This window comes from Pectinophora gossypiella, unplaced genomic scaffold, assembly GCF_024362695.1.
Source record: "Pectinophora gossypiella unplaced genomic scaffold, ilPecGoss1.1 Pgos_65, whole genome shotgun sequence".
NCBI classification, from domain to species: Eukaryota; Metazoa; Arthropoda; class Insecta; order Lepidoptera; family Gelechiidae; genus Pectinophora; species Pectinophora gossypiella.
The window spans coordinates 91309-115316 of record NW_026063275.1 but is presented as its reverse complement, the minus strand read 5'-3'; the positions used below and the strand labels follow the sequence as shown (position 1 = coordinate 115316).

Genomic DNA, 24008 nt, shown 5'->3' with positions numbered 1-24008 from the left:
AATAATAGTTTTGACTTACTTATTACAATTATATCACGTAAAGTGCCGATTTAAATAATATAAAACGTAAGTAGCAACATAACAAAATTAGCAAGCAGTTCAAGTAGTTCCAGCAAGATACCTATTTATGCTTAAGAGTTTATTACGGACGCGTTACGGAGCCTAAACTAACAGACTGTTAGTTAACTCAACTCTCATCATTGTTTACCTTAGCGCTTAGTGTATATTAACTTATTTTGTAATAAATCATGAATCATTTAAGGGGTGGGTGTATATACTACACATCTCTACCTACCCCTTCGGGGATACAGGCGTGTTGCTATGTTATGTTAACACAATATAAAGAGCCTGCTTGTATATGTTTCGCTGCTGGGCACAGCACAGGCCTGCTTCAGCCTACCGGAGGGGGCATACAGCAGGGGTGCCAACCGGACGATTGCGACTGTTAGTCCAGTCGATCGTGGCCAAGCCAAATATAAATACCTACGTAGACCAGACTGCATAACGTAATCGCCAACTGCTGCACGCATCATCTTGTACCTATAATTTTTCAATCGCTGTTCCGTCACGCGTTTCAAGAAGTATGTAATTGGTAGAATTGGTAGACATACAAATCTTAAACAGTTACTATGACCTGGACAACTTTGAAGCATTATACTTGTTCAATCAAAACACCAATCTCAGAAGTCATACGTTCAAACTCCGTAAAAGAATTTCAAACAACAACCCCCATAAGCACTTCCTGACTAACAGAGTAGTAGCAGCGTGGAACGGGCAGCCGCTGGACGTGGTCTCCGCTTTTAGCATCAACACCTTCGAAAACAAATTGGACAATTACCATAAAACAGAGAAAGGAAAACACAAGTACTGAATAGTCAAACACAGGCACTTATCAGTGAAAACTGCCTGCTTGAGTTAATCATAATAATAGATCGCACAGGGTTTCGTTAGTAAAGCAGAGATCTTGGGTCTAATCAAGTCTATACCACCCCTGGATAGACCCTCTACTACACTGCTCTGGTGCGGGGGATCAATGGTGCGGGTGGCCTTGTAGCCAACCCATTCGACACTCTTAAGGCACCCGAAAGCGTCCGACTTCGCTTAAAAAACACAAGCATACACAGTATAGTCACAGTGTAGTAGTATAGTCGGCTCTGACGTTTTATAAAAAGAATACACAAACGACAAATATAAATAGCTATAGAATAACGACATGAGAAATATTATGTACCACAGACTTGGAAACTTAATGAAAAACTGATTAAATATTTAATATTATCTGGGTAAAATAGTGCCAGACTTAATAGTCTCTTCGAATAAAAAGACAAGTAAATAACTCATTTGTATTCTGATCGTACTTTTCATAATCAAGTTGAGTGCGCAACAGAATTTGCTAATGATACGAAGCGCCGTGCTTTTGAGATGAATCAAATTTAAAATTTTTTACTAAAACAAAGTATGGCGTCTGAAGTGGGTCGATACGACATCAGCCGAGCCAGTATCCTTTTTAGTTTTTACATTTAAAATAGTGTTTTAAACCTAAATAAAGATTGTATCTATCTATCAATAAAACTGTATAAGAAATCTCAGTCTCAGCTAAAATGGTGCGTAAAATGGTGCGTAAGAGACGAATCTAAATTTTGGTTTAGGTATTGTTTTAAATTTACGCGGTTATTATCATCCCGTGATCATGGCACTTGCAACAGTGTCGAAATATCGGGAGTCTCATATCCCCATTTAAACGCGGTAAGAACCCGTTATTATGTGCTTTAATTTTGGTTTAGGTTGTTTACATCTACAAGATTCGTTACTCTACACATGATGCTCGCAGCACACTATTTACTTTTTCCCATTTTGAGTTATGTATAAATAGTTATAATTCGTACAGCATGCATTCGCAGCCATGACTCATTCAGAAGAAATAATGCGATTTGTCGAAACTAATCTACAGTACACAATTATTTAGTCGATAACGAAAACGTGAGTTTAAACTCGTGGCTACATAAACAATCCCGTATAATCTAGATTAAATATTTGATACTGGTGAGGGGCTGACAATTTGACCATAGAGTTCATCGTTATTAAGATTTCAATATCAAGTGAGGCAACTAATTGTTTTCTGGTGATTTGTGGCGACTGTCCAGTCCGTGAATTGTCTATCTTTAGGTATACTTTATTGTAAACTCTTATTATTGGTTTTGAAGATGTTGCTTTAGCTTCTTGGTTCGTCTTTACTCGACAGTCATAACACCTTTCAAGAGCGACATAAAGTTCAAAATATTGTCATTTTCAACCAGTTCATCTTCGGTAACTTACCGTGAATCTGGTTTCATGTGAAAATTTCACGTTATTTACTCGTCGTAGCGACGCAGAAGTTATAATAATGCGGTGTAGTGGCTAAACACCTCAAACACAAATCGGAAATCTAGGGTTACGTTGCCAGTCAGGTAAATAAAGCAATCTAATTTTCCTAAATTGATCCGGTTCATAGCTTCTACTTAGAGCAAGTACAAAACATAGAATATTGCTGCTTGTCTTCCCGGGCATGTCAGAAACTCCGACAGTGGGATTGGACAGAAAGTTTGGTAAAGCGTGGTTAGTTAGTTCATCTTGCGATGGATGTACCTACTGACTAGGCCATTTTGGGAATATAAGAATAATAGAATAAGAATAAAATAATCGCCAGTAACAATTTACATTTGCTATAAGAACTAGGTAATTATGAATATTACGAATACGGGCAAAAGGAAATGGCTCAGGAGCCATGCCATGGCGCCATCCAGCGCTGGTTTTCAGTAATTTCCTCTTCCTTGGATATTGTGCGGAAGTAATTGTCTAATTGTAATTTAATATAGCCATGAGCTTATGTCATGTATGTAAAGATGTAGTCACTAGAATATTGTTATCGAATTGTAACATAATATAATAAAAATACTTTATTGCTCACACAAATAGCAAGAGTACAATAAGCGGCCTTGTTACTAAGTAGCAATCTCTTCCAGGCAACATTTGTAATATTACTTCTTCCTTTTTATATTATTTCAAATAATAAAAAGGAATGTTTTTTTTTTATTACAATTATTCTATTACATGTATATAAGTAAGTTATTAATGTATGGATAGGCAAAACGCCTACGCATTAGAATTTGATACCGAATAATGAAGTTCGCCTCTATTGAGTCTTTCAAACCGAACGGACAAAGACAACAAACCTTTGAGAGTAAACGTAAATATTTAGTATTTTGTTCGTAATGTGGGTGTTATTTACATTATGTCGGCAGTCTGGTAATAGTAAATAAATATTATTTATTTAATACATCAATTTAACATCAAAACATACTGAAATGACGACAAATCGGGGGCGGAGTCAGATAGCACGGATCGGTACGAGCGGAGTGTCTCTTCTACACGCAGTATTACTGTTTATTATATGTTTGTGTATGTATGTGACTGACCTTAATCCTCTGGACTTCAAACTTGATGTTCCGGTGCTCCATGCGGCCGTCGAACTTGGTGTCCCTGTAGATGTAGTTGACAGCCGTCACGTGGTGCGAGATGAGCGAGAGGATCTCCTCCCTCGTCTTCATGTCCACCTCCGCCTTTTTGCTTGGGTCTCGGTGCTGTGGAACAAATCGTTTATTAGGATGTTTCTTTAGAAGCTAACACGCTTCGTGTTTAACACGTTAACGGACAGGACTTGTATAGTCGTCGTAAGTTCAACACAAGCTTTTTTTTTGACGTGACTTATTGTAGATTTTGCGCAGATGGCATTAACTACTGGTCTGGACATATGGGGAGCGCTGAAGGCTCTCACCCCGTACAACGTTTAAGACAACAGACCTGAGGGTGCCCAGTTGGGCGCGAACCTCGGCTCACTGCGTCGTCTGAGAGGAAAAATATTTGAAAGAATTAATCGACCCTAGTGGGTCGATTGCGATAAGCGCTGATTGGGGGAAATCGTCGACCACGCCGGCGAGGACGGTATCGGGGTCCTGAAGTGTTTGGTGTCGTGAGCTGATTGGCGATATTGGCATTCCACACAAGCACACCCCGGACACTACATACACAAATCTAGATTCGCCTCGCAGATTTGCTTTTAGACTACACGATTTGATCGGCAAACGGAAGTTCTTGGGGAGTAACCATGGTAACCACCCGTGACCTTGAAGCATCTAGCCTGTCGGACAGGTTGGTGTAATAAGCACTCAAAATAAGACCCAGAGGGGGTGCGGTAAATCGAGCTAGGAATTATTATTCTTTATTTTATGATACAAGGGAGCGTAAATGTTAAAGAAACGGATGGATGAGTATTCTAAGATGTAATAAAACCAATCAATCACAAAACAAAATATTTTTCGCTATAAATCAGTGAGAATACAACAATATTAATGATGATGCAAATATCTTTAAACTTTCGTTCGTATTGTCTGTAATTACGATTCAACGTAAACTAAAACCATGATACGTTGAAAACTTTTACTGATGTTGAGTAAACACTAAGTTCAGGGTCAATGTAATAGCTAAATAAGTTATATGAATAGTTATAGATGTGAATAATAAGTTATATGGATAGCTATAGGTGTGAATAACTAGTTAAAACTTAAATAACTTTGAAATAAATTTTACTAGGAGAGCAATTAAAAGTTTGATAGTTTCTAGTATTATTTTAGTTTGCATATATGAAAGTCAATGTTATGATAGCGTGTGAACTTGATAGGGGCTTTTGAATTCAAACGTATTTATAGGAGGAAGCCGGCGGCTAATTGGTTTGTAATATTTACTCATCAACATTCTATTTTTATTCAAACTCCAAAGTTTTTATTTCCGCAATTCGATGGTTCATTTTGTATAAAATGATGAAAAAGTTTGTAACTTAACATTGTTGGGCAACGTTGTTAGAATTATTGGCACATTGAACCTTGGTAGTTTCGAGGGCAAATGAAGCAATGACAAAAAAAATATACGCAAACTGTCTATTTTATGGTACGTGCTGCAAAGACCCAGAAGATGATTTGGTGGAGCTACAAGTAGCTGTTTAAAAAATTATGGCGCTACCTACCTTCATAGACAATACGCTTAGCTTATGTATATCTGTGTATGTTTATGTGTAACAAGTTTGTACTTACATAAACAGTCTATATACGTCCCACTGCTGGGAACAGGCCTCCCCTCATTTAAGCGGAGGGGATATGGAGCATACTCCACCACGTTGCTCCACTGCGGGTTAGTGGATGTGTTTTTACGGCTAATAGCCGGGACCAACAACTTAACGTGCGCTCCGAAGCACGGAATCATCTTACTTTTTCGGACAATCAGGTGATTCAAGCATGCAAACTCCTTACCAAACAAAGGACAGTCTCATAAAGTGATTTCGCCAATGTCCCTATCGGGAATCGAACCCGGACCTCCGGATCGTGAGCTTACCGGTCTAACCACTAGACCACAGAGGCTGTTAAAAGTATGTAATAAGAGCTTATTTATTTATTTATTTAGTATTTACAACATGACAGTTACCCATGGCGTTATAAATATACAAGTAATCTTACATTTAAATATATATAATTATGAAAATAAGTACAAAAATTAAGCAATAGGCATAAGTATTTACATTAGCGGATCGTAATCGCAGGCATCATACTTTAAATTTTCATCATTTAGTGCATCAAGCTGATATAAAAGAATGCTAATAATAAATCAAGTATGCTATCTGCAAAGGCAGATCAAACGAGCAGCACACATGGTAGTTTTATGGCGCAGTAAATCAGTTACAGTTAAAAACTAACAAAGCCGGCTTTATTGGAGCTATGAGTGGATTATCCGACAGAAAGCAATCAAAACTGCAGTTTAGCTGGCCACTGTGCCTACAACAGGGATGGTCAAACTATTGCACGCGTACAGTCATGAGCAATATCATGTACCCACTTCAGAACCCTGTCGCATTATCATATTTGACATTAAATAAGACTTACGGTTTAATTTATCAAAAAAAATAATGTGACATGGTTTCAAAGTGCATACATATTAGTACTCGTGACCGTACCATGCATAGTCAACTCAACTGTAACAAAAATACTTACTTACTTACATAACACAAGCCCTATAATAGCCCTTATAGTTAATGTAAGGTTAGGTACGTAAGCATAGAATAAGGAATAACGTAAGTATAATGATCCAATTGAGGAGCTCGGTGGCGCAGCGGTAAACGCGCTCGGTCTGCGATTGTTGAAGTTAAGCAACTTTCGCAAAGGCCGGTCATAAGATGGGTGACCACAAAAAAAAAGTTCATCTCGAGCTCCTCCGTGCTTCGGAAGGCACGTTAAGCCGTTGGTCCCGGCTGCATTAGCAGTCGTTAATAACCACCAATCCGCACTGGGCCCGCGTGATGGTTTAAGGCCCGATCTCCCTATCCATCCATAGGGAAGGCCCGTGCCCCAGCAGTGGGGACGTTAATGGGCTGGTGATGAATAATCCAACACGTTGAACAGTCGACGAGTGCTCGGAAATAAAATAGTTTTTTTTGTCGCCTAACACATAAGAGCGTGCGAGATAGACATAGTCCACATCGCTCTCCCTTTCTCTTTAGTGGTTTTCAGCCATTTATTGTTAAAGTAAGACGTAGAGGGGGTGAGGTCGGCGCCCGATATGAATTGGTGCGGGGCGGAGAGTGACCGCTTTATACGTACTATTATTCTTTATTCTAAAGTACTGTGCTAGGTCGGTCATTTTTTTGTTTTGTGTTGTTTCGCATAAAGCCAAACGTACTATAATAATTACTCTACACAAATTGGATTGTTTTTCATAACCTATCGTTCGTAGTTAAGTTTGTTTAATACTATTATTTTGAAATAGTATAAATCGTAAAGATTTACAATCCCTGTCCTAAAACTAGGTACATATAGCTCATATCTGGTTATGTTCCGGTGATACACGGCTTATTTGGACAAACGTTCTATGTATCTATACTTATATCTGTTCGCTTTTGACGATACTCAAAGTAAAATTGAAATCCATAGCGAGTCAACGGGTATTTTCATACATTGGTTTTTTTCAGATCGGAAATACGATGACATATTTATCTAAACTTGATGGTAGTCCATAATACAGAGTTGATATTACCGTTCGCCGTTTTCATCTAACTACCTATAAAGTTATAGATCTCGTATAACAAATAGACAACTAATCTCTGAAAAAAAGTGTCCGCGACGCATCTTGACACAAGCGGCAGCGTGTCACGACACTGTACAACCGATATTGCACTTTATTTTAACAGCCATAACATATTAATTTGAGGGAAAGAACTTGTAGTCATGAGCAATATCATGTACCCACTTTAGAATCCTGTCACACTATCATATTTGACATTTAATGAGACATACAGTACAGTACATACAGTACTCGTGACCGTACTATCTACATAACTTAAATGTATACGTATTTAGAACACTGTACGGACACTTTTTTAGTAAAAACTCCTTAGAGATGTCATTAACATTCAACATTAAAATGGCGAAGTACGAATGATAATAATAAAGTATTTGTGGAGCGCGACTGATTTGTTATTTTAAATAATTTAAATTACGACAGAATACGTGTGGTTTAATCTCATTATTTGTACATGTGGTTTAGACTCGTTATTTTGTTGTAGGTTATTCAGTGTGTACTCTATAATCACTTCAAAAAGGACATAGTGAGATAAATAAATAGTTCTGATTTAATTTTCTGTGTCAACAATAACCTGTATACTTGATGTACTTCCAGACTTAGAATAAGGAATAATACTACGTATAGAACGGCAACTATCCGCTCTCCACCAGCGGCTGAACTAGGTTTACCTCACCCCCCTCGGTCTTACTTTAGTCTTCAACCGTATGGGCATCAGACGTCACACACACAGTTACGCGTGTACGATAACTTCAATGTGTAGGTTTTTTGTATGGTGTGTCCGGGTTGTGCTCCAGAGGTGCACGTCCAAACTTTGAACAAATGTCTGATGCTCGTAAAAGACAGTAAATCAAATTTCGAAGGATATGAATATGCCATCGATATTGTATGTAGGTAGTGACACACAACTATCACCGATTATTACAATTTAATTGACTAATTGAGTTACTAAAACAGAAAAGTTCTAATATTATTTATATTCGACCATCATTCTAGACATTGTAATTGATATATTATTCCATTTATTAGAGCCCAGTCCTCATAGCACGGAAATCGCACCGCGCGCGGAGCGATTTATATCGTGTAACCAATAGCCGAATGAGGTTTATCCACGTAGATACCATTCGCAACGTCTATTGGTTGAACTTATCTATGTATAATGTAAGACGGACATCGTAGATACATAGCATCGACACAAACCATGGTTTAACGATGCTAGTTAGTTTAATCACTGTTTGTACTTAATTTTTGAAATAAATAAAAAAAAAAAAAAAAAACCTTCGAAATTATTCGCGCCACATGCGGCGCAGTTGCCGTGCAGAGCCTGCTGAAAATCATACCCCCATTACTATTAGCTACAGAGCCGTAGGTGCTCATAATGGAACAAAAAATAAATATATTTCCACTTTTAGTACCTGTCTAAAATATCGTCAGGTGCTCAATAGGTTATGTTATAAATAGTACGTAAACATAGGTGCTATTTTGTGAGGTGGTCTCATACGAATACATCGTTTTACACTATAGGAAATAAGTGAGTACTTACATCAGGGAATCCCTCTCGAACGTGCCGCCATATGAGCGGGTCCGTCTGTATGTAGAGCGAGCAGGTGTTGCGGTTGTCTATGGGCGAGCGCCGCGACCGCGAATGTTCGCCGGTGTTCGCCGCGCGCGAGTACTTGTTATGGTGCTCCCAGTATCTGTAACCAATTTCATTACTTAACACCTTAGCGGACAGTATGTCTGTAGCGCGATTTGAAAGTTGAATTCTAGAGGCTTGTGCCTTTGTTCACCCCGTTGGGGATCGTGTCTAGCTGTCTTATAAAAAGTATCTCCCTCTCTCTCTATCTCTTATATGCCATAATACTAAGAGTGGCTTCAATTTATCTTCAAGTGACTTGTCGATTTGTCCACCATAATTTCAAACGCATGGGATCATTAATAGAATAAAAAATAGTAAAACAATGTTTACAATTGAAGATATTCTTTGTGTAGGATCGCAGTTCAGTCAAAAAACCATAGAAACGTAATCCAATATTGTGCTTAACAATATAATACTAACAAGTTGAAATTCTAGAAATTAAAAGCATTTTGGAATATCAAATTACGCGACGCCAAACGTTAAAATAACAAGCCGGCCACGAGAAATATATTACACGCATTTTGTTCTATAATATCTATGTATTATTTTTCAATAGTAGTAAATCAATCTTGTTTTAGAGTCGAAAATCCCCACTTGGAAACAAAAAAGTATACCTGCACAAACTTCTAAAATATAATGTAATAACAACTCACAAGTAAAACTGTGCAAATTTTCTTGTCTCGTTATGTTGTCTTCGGAAACAGAACTTTTGGCTCGTTTCCTGCTTGTAACAAACTTCTGTTATTATTTGGGGCAATGTACAAAATGTTATTCGATCTAATACTCATTAATTAATTTACTAGGCAAGTTCCACCGTCGCGACGGCATGTTGTTAATTAATGAGGTAGAGACGCAAGGGCCGAAATAAGTATTGAATATAGATATCGAACTAAATGTAAGGACGTCTCGAAGGCCACGTAATTTTGTTTAAATAATATACTGAAATATAAATAGCCATATTATTATACAAGTAATGTTAGTGTCACGTAAGGTCATCGGTAAATGGTACACCCACCTCGATACACGTCTGTTGGAGTCACTTCTTTGGATGTCATACTCGTATTCATTCATTCTATTTTTACAATAAAATACCAGATAATATTTTAAATTTGTCAGAGAACAAATTTAAAGCTCACGTGAAGCTTACTTTATGTAAAAAAGCCTATTATAAGATTAATGATTACCTAAATGATAAAAATGTCTGGTATTGAATGTGTTCCTCTAGTTATTAAATAACTTGTAATGTACCCTCATTGATTTAAAAGATGTGTTGCTGTTGCAGTTTCTTGTCATTTCTTCTCCTCAGCCATAACACCTTGCGAAATGACGTAAATTCAAAATGTTACATTGACCTTCAACAAGTTTATCCATGATAATTACGTTGAATAAATGATTCTGATTCTGATTCTAAATATGTACATGTTGTCTAGTAAGCCTGAACATGTTTTAGACTTAAGTGTAATTGGATAGTTTCCCAGGTCAAAGATAAATTATGAAATTCTGATTTTTACTAAATAAAGACAGATCTAAAGATTACAACGAAAAAACGTTACAACGTATTTTTTTTTAATATTTTTTTCAATTTAACTTATTTATGAATTTTAATAAAGAAAAATGTAATAATAAGTGCGACATTTGTCACGTTTTTCTATGACGTCACAGGTTATTTTTTCATACAAATTCCATAGTAATTTCGTGTTTTGACGTTTAGTAAAAAGTAACTGATTTGACTAGTTGGAAACTATATACATAAACAGTCTGTATACGTCCCACTGCTGGGCACAGGCCTCCCCTCAATCAACCGGAGGGGGTATGGAGCATACTCCACCACGCTGCTCCAATGCGGGTTGGTGGAGGTGTTTTTACGGCTAATAGCCGGGACCAACGGCTTAACGTACCCTCCGAAGCACGGAATCATCTTACTTTTTTCGGACAATCAGGTGATTCAAGCCTGAAAAGTACTTACCAAACAAAGGACAGTCTCACAAAGTGATTTCGACAATGTCCCCATCGGGAATCGAACCCGGACCTCCGGATCGTGAGCCTAACGCTCTAACCACTAGACCACGGAGGCTGTTGGAAACTATATAAAGTATTAATAATTCTCAAATGTGTCTTATTCGTATACTAAAGAAAAATTATAGACGGGAGTTGCCTTTGCGTAGTATTATTCCTTTTTTATGTACTTCGGCAGAGGTCAATAATTTCTCTGAGGTCGTATAATAGCATAGAAAGAATAGCTTGTTGGTAGGGCAGAGGAAGATCTAGAAGGACGGACATTGGCCGAATTAGAGATGTCCTTTGAATTTTTATTTCTTTTTCCCAGGCTTTTTTTTTTCTTACAAATAATTTTGCCAAACTGATTACAGTTTGTTTGGCGTGTGCTCTTATATTAAAAGTATGCAACTTTTACTAAATACAAAAAATAATTGCTAAATAAAATACGGTTATAAATGGCTTAACAGCTATTACGATAATTATGCTATATAGAAAACATGAAAAGAAACAACTCCCTAAACATTATAATGTAGGTGAAAGATTAAAGTAAAGTTAACGTTCTATACCTAAGTGGTCTGTCTCTGTCTAGCCCTACGAAAAGGTTCAGTACGATCTACTCTGTTACTTTGAATCGGTGTACGTGTATGAAGCGATTGAATGTGGAGGAAGCAAGAGAACTGTGTCAGGATCGAATCAAATGGAATTCCATAGTTTTTCCTTACCCCGGTGGGAAATAGGCGTGAGTTTCTGTATGTATGTATCTCATATAGAAGACAGTGTATGGATAAGAAGGTATGAGTACAACTTTACTTCAGTTTGTAAACTTATCTGTGTAACCTATTACGTGTTTATGCAAATAATACATGCAATACGCTTTGTTTGCCATTGATGTTAATTGTTTTGTGAAGGTCATGTAATCATGATGGATGTTGATTCACAGGTATGCGAGTCAAAGTTTTACATAAAGTTACAATTTAAAACAATGTACAGGGTGTTAGTGACATCGTAACGAATACTGAGGGGGAATCATCCCTCAAAGTTTTCGATACGATGTCACTAACACCCTGTATTTATAGGTCTACTATGTATATATGAGCAGATCACGGACAATGAGAAAAGTAAGTAACATCTTATCATAATTATCGGTTACATTACATTCTAAGAGCAAATCCAGACAGGGGGATGCATTATCTACACCTCTGCCTACCCTTTCGGAAATACAGGCGTGGAGAAACGTACCGTGGCGGATCGTCCCTCAAGCTGTTGGGGTGCGGCGGCGGCGAGGCATGGTGGCCGTGCGGCGCCGCCGGCGGGGTCGGCGCGGTCGGCGCTGGCGACGTGGCGTCCTCCTCCACGCCTGAGTTCTGGATGCGCTCCATCCACTGCACCACCTCGTCTGTGATGCCGCAACCTCCCACGTGACCTGATGGATATACATTACATACATTTAGCCTCATCAGCATTTGAGCGATTCTTTGCTAAACTGGGAGTGAGTAAATATAATAATTTATTTATTTATATCAGGTAACAAGATCCATACAATAGGACGCGTTCAGCTGCTTATCTACTAGGGTATGCGTAATGCTGAAAACATACAGAGGGATTATGGTCTTTATATTATGTCATCCATCGTAGGACTTTGTGACTTTGTGTTCGCCTACCCAATAGGGGTAACGGGTGTGAGTTCATATTGTATGTTTGCAATAGAACAAGAAGAGCACCGCTTCAATCTATGGATATCGGACGAGGTATTTCGGATTTTCGTGCTTATAGTGTCTGTTACCACCTGCATCGCAACAATCAGTAGCAAAGAGATGTGACCTCACGAGCGCGCAATCCTTTATTCTCCGCCCGCGATCCGCACTTCCCCTAAATTTTGAACTCGCGTGACCAAAAATAAATTCGGACCGTTTCGCCTCAGATTGTTCGTGAACAACATGAATTAATTGAGATTAGTATCGTTATTGTTGTACATAAGCGTCATACAATAGCAAATAAACGCAATGCCGTACGTGATGAGAATACAATGAGCCGATTTAGCGACGTCCGTAATACACATATTCTGAACGCAGCTTTAGAATAAAGAAATTATTCCTGTGAGTGTACCCTGCGCTACCGCTCGGCGGAAATAACCAATTTGTGAATAAAATCAATATGCGAACTGAATTCTCGGTAAAGGTCGATGATATTCCGTATAATATGAAAGATATTTTAAATTATTCATGACAAATTCCAACTTTGTGGACGGATTTACAGAGTTGGGAAAAGAAAAATACAGGACACGGTGGCGGTGGCTGAAATAAATAGCAGCGGCTGACACGGAACTGTTTCCTCGCCGGTTTGCTCAGATTTATAAAGAAAGTTCGCATTGTGTCGCCCACACGGTGTAAATTAAAATGTAGTTGCTTACTCTTCTCCTTTAGGTTCTGCTTATCTGTTTCCAGTTCTACGAGTCTTTCGAGGCGACAATATTATTTTATGTGTCTGAAAATGCGATAATTTTAGCAGTGACAGTCGACCAAAAAGAGGATAATGATTAGGTAATGTACGAAACCAAATTATTTTACGGGAATATTTTCAGCGAGCGCTCCACACTTTTAACTTGCAACGAAGTACGTTCCCAACTCCAGCGTGAAATGCTCAGAGCAAACGAAACGGCTTGAATTTTAAAGTTATTTTTTCGCTGGTGTCGTGTTAGCGCACATTGCCGTCTCGCATCCGGTGCGCTGCATTTTAACGAGCCCGGAGCCCGCGCTACAGATATTTGCAGTAAGGACACTTCAGTTATCCTGAACATATTTGATATTATAATAGCCTCACTCGAAGCCGATATTAACAGGGACTCTGAATAAACAGCCAGATAAGAGGGTCAATAAATTCTTAATGGATTACCTACAGTTAAACTATCCAATTGTCCAGTTAATTCAAATCAATTGTAGCTTCGCACAAAGTACAGGACAAATTCGTAGAAGGACGTAGGCTTGTTTGGTACGATTGGATTTGGTTACGAGGAAAATAGTAGAGAAATTATTGTCTTAACATAATTAACAAATCATTTTTTGTTAACAAGATTATGGCAGTCTCATGTGAAACTTATGATGAAGTGTCAATACTAGGTTCACTGTCCATGCTAATACTGTATGTTCTCAGTGCAGCCGGGAGCTTCAGCCATCAGATAACGGAAATTACCGGCAGCTAGATCTCCACGTTAATGCAGCGCCATTCAATATTTACCCGAGCCGAGCGCTGATCGTCATTACTGACCAGCTTGGCTATCACTAGTAGGTTACTGTCCACGCTATACTATATGCTCTTACCATCAAGGATACTGTCTAATGGTACCACAGTTAAAGAGAGCTTAGTGTAGCCCAGAACTTCAGCCACCAGATAACGGAAATTACCGGCAGCTACATTTCCACGTTAATGCAGCGCCATTCAATATTTACGCGAGCCGAGCGCTGATCGTCATTACTGACTAGCTCGGCTCGCCCAAAACTAACTTCTATTAGTCAAGATTAATTCTATCAGTCTACTAATTTTGTTCGAGATAAGAATTTAACATTATTAATAGAACGAATAGGATCTGAAAATATTCATTCATTCCTATCCCTTTTTATTGCGGTCTATTCTAAAATAATATTTGGTAAAACGGAACTATATTGTGATACCAATTATGTTAAGAATTCATAACAAAATCAAAGATTAGTTCCTCACTGAACATACTCGTATAGGAATTGTTTACGCAATATTCAAACGCCACCCAAGGATTAATCCGGGATTTTGGCTTGGCCCAACAAGAAAGGGTAAGACCGGCAAGTTTGCACAAAGGCCCAGATGAAATATCGCTTTAATTACAAAGTTGTGGCTTAAAAACATTCAACATAGTTCACTTTACAGAATTATATTTCAAAGTATTGCTTCCGGGCTATTGAACTCTGAAGGCGGGGTGAAGAAATGGAGCGAAATACAGGCATGTCGAGCATCCCACTGGAATACCCACATGACTCACCCAACAGTTCCTGATATTCTAGTTCGATTAAGTTTTGTGGTCAGAAAGTATTTCTATACAACATTCGCATGCACGACACAAAGCTCCATTGTCATAAAACACACAGCGGTGTTTTCATCCGTGGACTAGTTTACGGCAACGAACAAACATCATTTGATTTGGAAACACCCACTTGTTTGCACGGGGCCAGTTCGTAACTATACTAATTAAATATCAAATTTGAGGTAATGTATATATTCAGAGGCAGGACTCGCAAGAAAGTCCGAGTCAATACCAAACTTAGTGTCTGCTGAGTACAAACAGGAACTTGGGTAGCAAGTGTTTGTAGAGTAAGTCCAGGCATTGTCGGGGAGAGAGACTTCTCGTTGAACAAACAACCGCTAACGATTTCAGTTTATTTTTCCCTCCATTATATACCCGGTCGTGAGCCGCGGCAATTTTTCAGAGCAAAACGTGTGACTCTAGAGACTCGTTGTCAGCGTCAGGCTCTGAAAGTTGGCGACGCCGACGCTCACTTTTGCTCGCTCAGCCAACTCGCCAGTACAAAAGAAGTCCTACACTCTTTTCTTTTCACGTAATTATCGGAACGAATCGTGCTATATGCCAAAGTTTTATGCTGACTTATTTCTAAGCCATAGATCTAGAAGTGATATAGGTACTTGACTGAAAATATTTGTAGACACGCTATCCCTTTTAATATAAACAAATAAATTATATAAACATTTCCACGTAACATAAGCTCACGACTAAATCCTAACTGGGGCAATCAGAGATACATCCTTCGCAAGATGAACTAAATACCCACACCTCACCGAGCTTTCTGTCAGACCAACGTGATAGGTGGTGAGCCATATCGCCGTCAATCATACACGTCCTCGGCATGGATATACATATTTTAGTAGTTAGTAGTTCTTTTAATTATTTATATGTTAGAATGCTCTAATAATAGTAATAACTATTATATTGGTGCAAAATTTTCCTGTAGTCAAAGGTTGCTTAGAACAATTTACTGCATGAGCAACACCGCCTGTTGGGCCTTTCTGTATCCATTGTGTTCAATGAAGTATTTTATCTATCTATTTTAATTATTAGAATTTAGATCTTAAAAGTACTTTTGATTTCAAGGTTCAGTTATCGCTACGTATTAAAGTTTGCCCGAAGAATACTGTTCAAAATAATACAAAGTAGTGAAAAACTTTCAGGCATTCCCAAAACGCTAGGGAGAAATGTGATACCAATTCGGGCACCTACACGAAGTGTGTAATACATGAGATTGTGTAGTATACAGTTTTCGGGGTTTATGTAACGAAACGTGAAGCTTACGAGTTTTGGCAAATTAAATTAGCGATACTCGACGAGGACCTGTGTCGAGGAGCGTGGCAGTGCCGTCGTCGCCGTCTGCCTCGATGTTCGGGTGTTCCCGACATGTAAACCGAACCGCTCCCCACTCGCATAAGGAAACTTGCCGTTTAAATATCACAGAATTCCTCTGAATAAGCCAACTGCTTTCCTGACATCGCAACACGAGCACGAAATAGTTTTGACATCGTCATCACATGAGAGAACTGAGAATACGATATCAAGGAACACTAGGAAGATTAATAAAGATATAAAAAGTGCATTTACGTGAACAACGTCTATACGTAACTCGTTATTACATTTCCAAGTTTGTGTCTGTAAATAGACATTTGTTTGTGTTCTTGCCTTCAAAACTGTGTAGGTATCAGATATTCAAAGCATATGTTCTGTTATGAAGAAAGCAGAAATTGCGTGTATGTTACTTATACGATAGGAGAAAATATTTTATACAGGGTGTTAGTGACATCGTAACGAATACTGAGGGGGATGATTCAGATCATGATTCTGAGTTAATATCAAGTGGAATATCCGATCGCAAAATTCATGACTATTTTTAAATTATTTTCAATTCTATACTTTTGCGACTGAAAATTGCTTTTGGTTAGGTAAGCGGACCCTGTGAAAAACGGAATAATACTAAGGAGATGATGATGATGATTACCTCAGAATAATGAGCTGCATCATCCCCCTTAGTATTCGTTACGATGTCACTAACATCCTGTATTTAGAAATGACATTTCGAGAGAGTCGTGCTTGAATTGAAGAATCCTGAGATCATCTTTCGATTTGTATCGGAATACCTTACACCTTGGTGGGTTTACGGAAACATATTCCTTGGCCTTGAATTTTCCTGGACGAATTCAATAAATTAGGGCAATTTGTTTATGTAAAGCTGAGCGGCAAAGTAATAGAAGCAAAACAAGCTTGTTTATGTGTGGGCTTATATAAAGGACTGAAAGTAAAAGGTGTGCTTTTCAGTGTTATTTCTAGAGAAGACATTTAACTTTACTTATTGAACAGAAAGGACTTGAATAATAAATAAACAATCCAAAGTACACATCTAAAGAGCTAAGTCTATTTCTTGGCTATTGTGAAAACATTGTTGTTAAAATAAAATATATTATAGACACACATAATATTTGTTTCGAAGACAAATGAAAATCTACAATACGAAAATTTAAACGTGAAAGTGATGTGAAATACGCTGGATTTTTTCAAAGAAAATTTAAATAAGAAACGGGCATATGTAGTGAATCCATTGCCTTATTGATAGCTCTGTTTCATATTCAAATAAAACCTTCAGAGGGACGTGTGAGGGCGGGGCGCTCCCTGTACGACTGTTCAATAACTCGTAATGAAAACAAATGTAGCTGGGACCCCTTCCTGTTTACTCGATACTTTTTTATTCCTTTTTGGTCTAACCTAATTTTCATAAGCAAAGAAACATATCAAGTTATATCATGTTATCTAACATTATTTCGGGGGATTCGGAGGATACCCGTAAAGCAATTTCGAAAGAATTTCAAGTGATCCAATTAAACGCTCGTTTCGTATTATATTTTTAATGATAGGTATTTGCAGAGGTAAAATGGGTCACACGAATTGTATACCTTACATAGCGTTAATAACTGAAGCACAGGCTAATAATATTAACATATATCTGATCTCACTACTAAATTATTTTTATTTATATTAAAGCAGATAACATTATGGCAGTTACGGCAGAGCGAATTAATTGCAAAAGTTTTGTAACGGCTTGATAATTTTTCTCGAAGATTACAGCAAAATAATTGAATTTTGTTATGATTTCACTACTTACATAATACTTACCCAATGCACATTTATGCAACTGTGGTTAAAACAAATTCAAATCGGTACACGGCATAAATAATCATAAATGTTGAAATAACAACACTGTATGTAAACAGTTCGTATATATCCCCATTTCCCGTGAATTGATGAATATGTAACATAAATTTGAACCCTAGTTGATTATTCTGAAACTAATTGATGCACTGACGCGGCAGGGAAAACATTTGTTTAACAAAACTGCAGCCTGGAACTCGTTCTTTGTTCAGTGATGCTACAACATTTTAAGAGACGGGTGGACGAGTCCAAATGAGAGCATTGATTTTCGCCCGGATCGCATGACACAAAGAAACAGATATTGCACGATGTTTTATGTAACGGTAGTCGAATTCTACTTGTATACGGGGGGAATGCACAGCACAGTGGTGAAACGACAAAAATGCAAACTCGGCGCGGCGAGTTGTTGACGCGAAATTACCATTTGTGTGCAGCCTACGGGCTACGGGGCTACAGCGCCGCGATGAATATTTAACGCGGAATTCGGACTGGTTTGATGACGATGTAAGCCGCCACGAAATGCTATGATTTCGCTATAAACAACGTTTCGTAGATCGCGAGCTGTAACCATTTGTTAAAACAACATATCCTATTTTTTTATCGTTAAAACTTTCAGCAGGTACATCTCATCTAGGAATTGAAAACGACTTTATTCAAGCGATGCTAGTTCTAATATTCTGCATGAACGACACTCAATTTATTTGAATGTCAACGGCAGATGTGTCGTATGAAAGCAAGTTGTAGTTGTAACGTTCTTTCAGTCGAGGTTAAATGGAGCCTACAACAACGATGCTGAATTGTAGAGTCACAATGATAATGGTACGGAATTTACGATGTTGGTCGATGTGGGTGAGTAATAAATTAATGTGAATTTTGGGATGTTGTCGGTGTGAGCGGGATGAGCGGTGTGAGTGCATCCAGTCGCAGGCTGCGCCGCAATCAGACGGCGACGGCACACGGCGCGGGCGGGCAAATGGGATTAAACTTTGTTAAACGACCTTCGTTGCAATCCATTTGCTGTGTGACACACGGTGGCGAAACTTGCACGTACCTGCCTCCTCTTATAGTCTGTCGCGTACGTTCATTACATAAGCGAGTACTAGTAACGCCCCAGTATGATTTGATCGAGCTAAAGTTGCCGGTAACATCGTCACGTACGAGTTACCATTTTGTTGCGATAATTGGCTCCGCAGACAAATCCAACAGCACAGCAATGACTACACCCCTTTTTCATTATGCATTTCCCAGTAAGAGGCACAGGTAAGTCAATTAATTCCGTCATTAGAAACCTTGCACACTGATGAAGGTTGAATGGCGCCTAACGACTTATGCCATTAATTGCATAATTCAACACAGTCTATGGTACACAATAGATGGCAATAAGTATCCCATTTTTCTATTTATGCGGGTCTGTAATATTTTAGGATATAGCAACAATTTATTTTTAATTTGAATGAAATAAAATTTATTACACGTTTTACTTAGAATAAATTACAACATCTGGGGGCGCGGGAGTGCCCCCGCCAAGACGAGCAAACCGAATGTCAGCTCAGTGGACAAATTAAAAATATAAAGATTCAAACACATTACAATATACTACTATACTTTAGATTTTACTGATATGTAAAGTTTGATTTTCACACTCACTGACTGACTTACTGACTCACTAACGATCATCATAATTATAAAGTACTTCCAAATGTCTTAAAAGGATATACTAAACGTCGCATCATCGTCACCAGATGAGCGTCATCATGGGCGTAAAGTAATAAATTGATTGACTATTCATTGTCATTCTTTTTTATAGTTCTTGTAGCAATGAAACGGACAAGCCCCATATTTTGCCTAATGTGTAGAGTTTGTGAACTTAGGGTTTTATAGGGCGTGAAGAGTTAGAAGCTTGGCTTTACATGAGATCTGATAACTTTTTGACATTGCTATCTATATGATCTCTACTTGGCAACATTTTATATGAAAATGTTTTTGGTGGGATTAAAAACATCAGTATCCCTTCTACAGCCTGTACAGCACTTTGACGTTATTAAAAAACATGAACTTTTTCGAGTTTTTGTGTTGATTCAGTCATTTTTTTAGGGGTCCAACCAACCCTCAAAAGGAAAAACGGAATTCTTATAGGATAACTTTGTTGTCCGCCCGTTTGTCTGTCTGAAGAAGATCAGACCCATTTTCTGTTCTACTATTTAAATACTAGATTGTACTCACCATGTCGACGATGTGCGTACGGGTCTCCGACGTCTCCCTCGCGGTAGATTACAGAGTGCACCTTGGAACGTGTGCCGTTGGGCGGGAAGTACCGCCGCGCGTGCTCCACGTAGAACGCACCGTCTTTCACCAGAATCTTGCCTTCGAACACGCCGTCCGTCACCGAGCCGAACACTGTTGACTGTGGCTCGTCTGGCAAGGAAAAATGACAGTCAGCATTTACAAACATGTGTACAATGAGTGCTTATTGTCAGACTGCGGCGAAGCAAATAGGAGGGTTTTGTGTTTGACCGGTATGTATGTACGTCTGGTCCCATCGAATTATACATACTTTCTAATTTGATTTGCTGTATTCGGTTTATAGTTTTTAAAGTTACATTTTTCTCCTAATGTCTCTCGGCTTTAAATGCATTTCATGTTATTTTGTTCGTTTTGATTCCCGCGTGAACAAAACAACAATAAAGTACTTCGTTATGAATTCAAATTCTGATACACGTTAGCATTAATTTGTATTCGTAAATAGGATGATTGCCGAGGGACATTAAAGGAAAAAAAAAGTTTTTTCGTCTTCAGTGTATGTCCTCTAGAAGGCGCCACATTGATTTTTACGCGACGTCACATGGCATATAACAAGCAGACAGTCGAGTCGAGACGCTTCTAATGACACCTCATTTGATAAATTTTGATTAGTGGTATAGACGTTCGGAGAGAACAGACGTACAAACACACATACGTACATAGCGGTTAAACATATAACCCTCCTTTCTGCTTCGCTGTAGTCGGGTAATAATTCTAACTTATCATAAACCGGACAGAGATATCTATTGAGTTGACTTTCCTCGTCATCATTATCAGACTATTGCACTCCACTGGTGGACATAGGCCTCTTCCAAGTCGCGCCATATAGTCCTATCCTCAGCCTTAGGTATCCAGGCGCATCCAGACACCTTCCTGAAAGTCGTCCCGCCATCTTGCACGGGGTTGACCAACACTGCGTTCCTCATACCTCACTTAAAAGGCACAAACCAAAAAAAATAAGGAAGCAATTCTATTTCCTGTCTCACGTTTGTAATTTACGACATCGTTTTTTTGGGCTTCTTACTATTTCTTAGAATTTTCACAAACATGTACTAGGATACTGGCACTCACGGCCACAGGTAAGATAAATTGTTGAAATAAAAAAGTAAGGAGGGAAATCATGCTCATTTTATTTATTTATTTTATTATTTATTATAGACAATGGGCTGGTGTGCTAATTCACACAAAAAAGAAAAGATAAATAACTATTACGTCCCACTGCTGGGCATAGGCCTCCCCTTAATCAACCGGAGGGGTCATGGAGTATATACTCCACCACACTGCTCCAGTACGGGTCGGGTGCATTACTCTAAACACCATAATACTATTTTTCAACTAACTTTACTGACCATTTATCATCCTTGCTGTTTATAAGACTTAGGTTATACCTATAACCGCGACTGTACGATAACATAAATTTGCATATTTACCAATAAAACCACGAATTACCACGAATCTCAAGAGTAGCTTTTGCTTGGTGGGACAGTTTTTCCCATTTCCTTTACTCTTGTAATTGAAAATTAATATCCACAACGATACGTTAATGAATCAATTATGTTGTCGTGTATGCCGCGCTTTAATACCCGTAATTATAGGAACCTATATAGAAAATTAATTGAAATTAGGTACAAGTATGTGAATATTATATCGATGAGCGTGAACGTTGTAAAAAATATGATTTACGTATATTGACGTTACTTTAAAGCAAGAGTACTTGGCTCAATTTATTTGACGCAATATAGCATGGTGAAGTGTGAGACTGCTATATTCCCAGAAGTATTGAGGTACGTATGTTGCTAAAGACCTGGGGGGTTAAAATGGCCACATCGAAGCAATTCATCTAAGAAAGCAATATTGCAATTTGACATTTGCGCATAAAAAAGTAAGTGCGCAATGCAACCAAATGTCAAAAAGCAATATTGCTTTCTTAGATGAATTGCTTCGATGTGGCCATTTTAACCCCCCTGATTATCTAAAAAAGTAAGATGATTCCGTGCTTCAGAAACAGTTGGTCCGTGTTACTAGCGCAAAACCCTCCACCAACCCGTAGTGATGGAGTGTACTCCATACCCCCTCAGGTTGATTGACAGGAGGTATGTGCCTAGCAAAGGATGTTTATGTAATAACAACACAAACGACGGGAGTAGACATACGCACGTAGATATGGTTAAATCCCATGTTATAGGGGATACCACGTGATAATAAGCTTTAGGTATATGTATATGTAGCTCATTAGCAACAAGTGACAGAAGCAGGTATCAGCGAGTGTCATATCAGTTGTGGTGGTGACCACATTATAGTGGTTATGGAACTAATTAATAGTGGGCCTGATGAGTCATGCGGGCAGGTGACAGACGGTTCTGTGCAGCCCTCGTCACGGGACGTGAACGTACACTGCAATTACGAATGCGGTCGAGTAATGGCAATAAAGCGGACATATGCAACACACGCCATGCCTACTTTTCTGTAGTTACTGGGTCTAAATTGCTTTTTTTAGACGTAGGAATATCCTGAGACTAAGCGACAGAAATTCTTTTGGTTTCTTGTGTCTAAAGATAACGTTATTTATTGAGCATTATTAAACACGAGACGTGATATAAATCGACTTATAACAAGATGACGAAGTAGTCGGGATAATCAACATAATAATGGAATATTCAGAATTTCAGATTTCCCCTTGTAATATAATCCTTTCTTGTTTTAAGCTCGTATCTGTATAGATACATAAATATATTACACCTAACATATAATAAGCTCACGACTATATTCCCAATTGGAGTAGTCAGAGGTACATTCATCGCATGGTGAACATAAAATATATTTTTCATAATCATATCATTTATTGCGTTCCAAATACTTTTTCGTTACAAATTGACACTCTACATCGTTACCAATTCGCACTATTGTATGCAATAATTGTGATTGTCTACGGAAACTCTGTTATGTGATAATTTCATAATTATGAACCAAGATGTTCTACGTCTGGTTAGTTCATTTCCTCTTTTAATCATTCATTATTATGTATTGCATCGATGACAGTATGAGAGACCATTTAAACCGAACACTTATTCCCAGTGACGATATAACTAGACACCTCCCTAGTGACCTTGGATTCGCTTCCCGCTTCTCGCCAACAGAGGCAAGTCCTAACATAGGGACAATAGGCCAGTCATACGGGCTGCGTTCCCAACCCCGTGTCAATTAAGCCAGAGGGACATTATCGATAAAATAGTGTTCACTGCGTGAATCATCAAAATGAGCTGCTGATATACCAAACGTTCATAATTTAGTTCCTGGTTCCCGATAGGCTGGGAGATAATTAGCAAATCGTCTATTACAATGACGATTAAGTTGATTAGTTATACAATTTGTATCATACTCGTAGACCTAGTAGCCTGATAGCATAAAAATTGTGATGTTTAATTAGAAAAGGACGTATAATAGTGAGTAATTACACTAATATTCTTTTAACAATGGTTCCCCGGGGGTTTCCATTATTCCGTGCTATTAAAATGTATTTTCATAGCAACAGTACAACGCGTTTAATAACATCACATGCAAGGGTGAAGCACGATATGACGGGGAGTAGGTACTCTCTTTCGATATAATGGAAGAATTTCCAACCACTTGCAGGAGACGACAGTCCTCTCCTTCATGGAAAATACAATATTTTTA

At 38.3% G+C, this 24008-nt stretch overlaps 2 protein-coding genes across 2 annotated transcripts in view; one reads left to right on the top strand and one right to left on the bottom strand.

The window, feature by feature from the left end:
• The window catches only part of LOC126381587 (disintegrin and metalloproteinase domain-containing protein 10-like), a 57989-nt gene that overhangs the window by 14202 nt on the left and 19779 nt on the right, over positions 1–24008 (bottom strand). The window contains exons 4-7 of the mRNA XM_050031049.1: positions 20256–20447; positions 12038–12221; positions 8705–8858; positions 3456–3620 (exon numbers count right to left, since the gene is read on the bottom strand). Of these exons, the coding sequence (XP_049887006.1) occupies positions 3456–3620; positions 8705–8858; positions 12038–12221; positions 20256–20447 (695 nt within the window). The remainder of the gene's footprint in view (positions 1–3455; positions 3621–8704; positions 8859–12037; positions 12222–20255; positions 20448–24008) is intronic.
• Positions 1729–24008, top strand: part of LOC126381584 (uncharacterized) — a 73773-nt gene continuing 51493 nt past the window's right edge. Inside the window, exon 1 of the mRNA XM_050031046.1 lies at positions 1729–1746. The gene's annotated coding sequence lies outside the window, so the exon portion shown is untranslated. The remainder of the gene's footprint in view (positions 1747–24008) is intronic.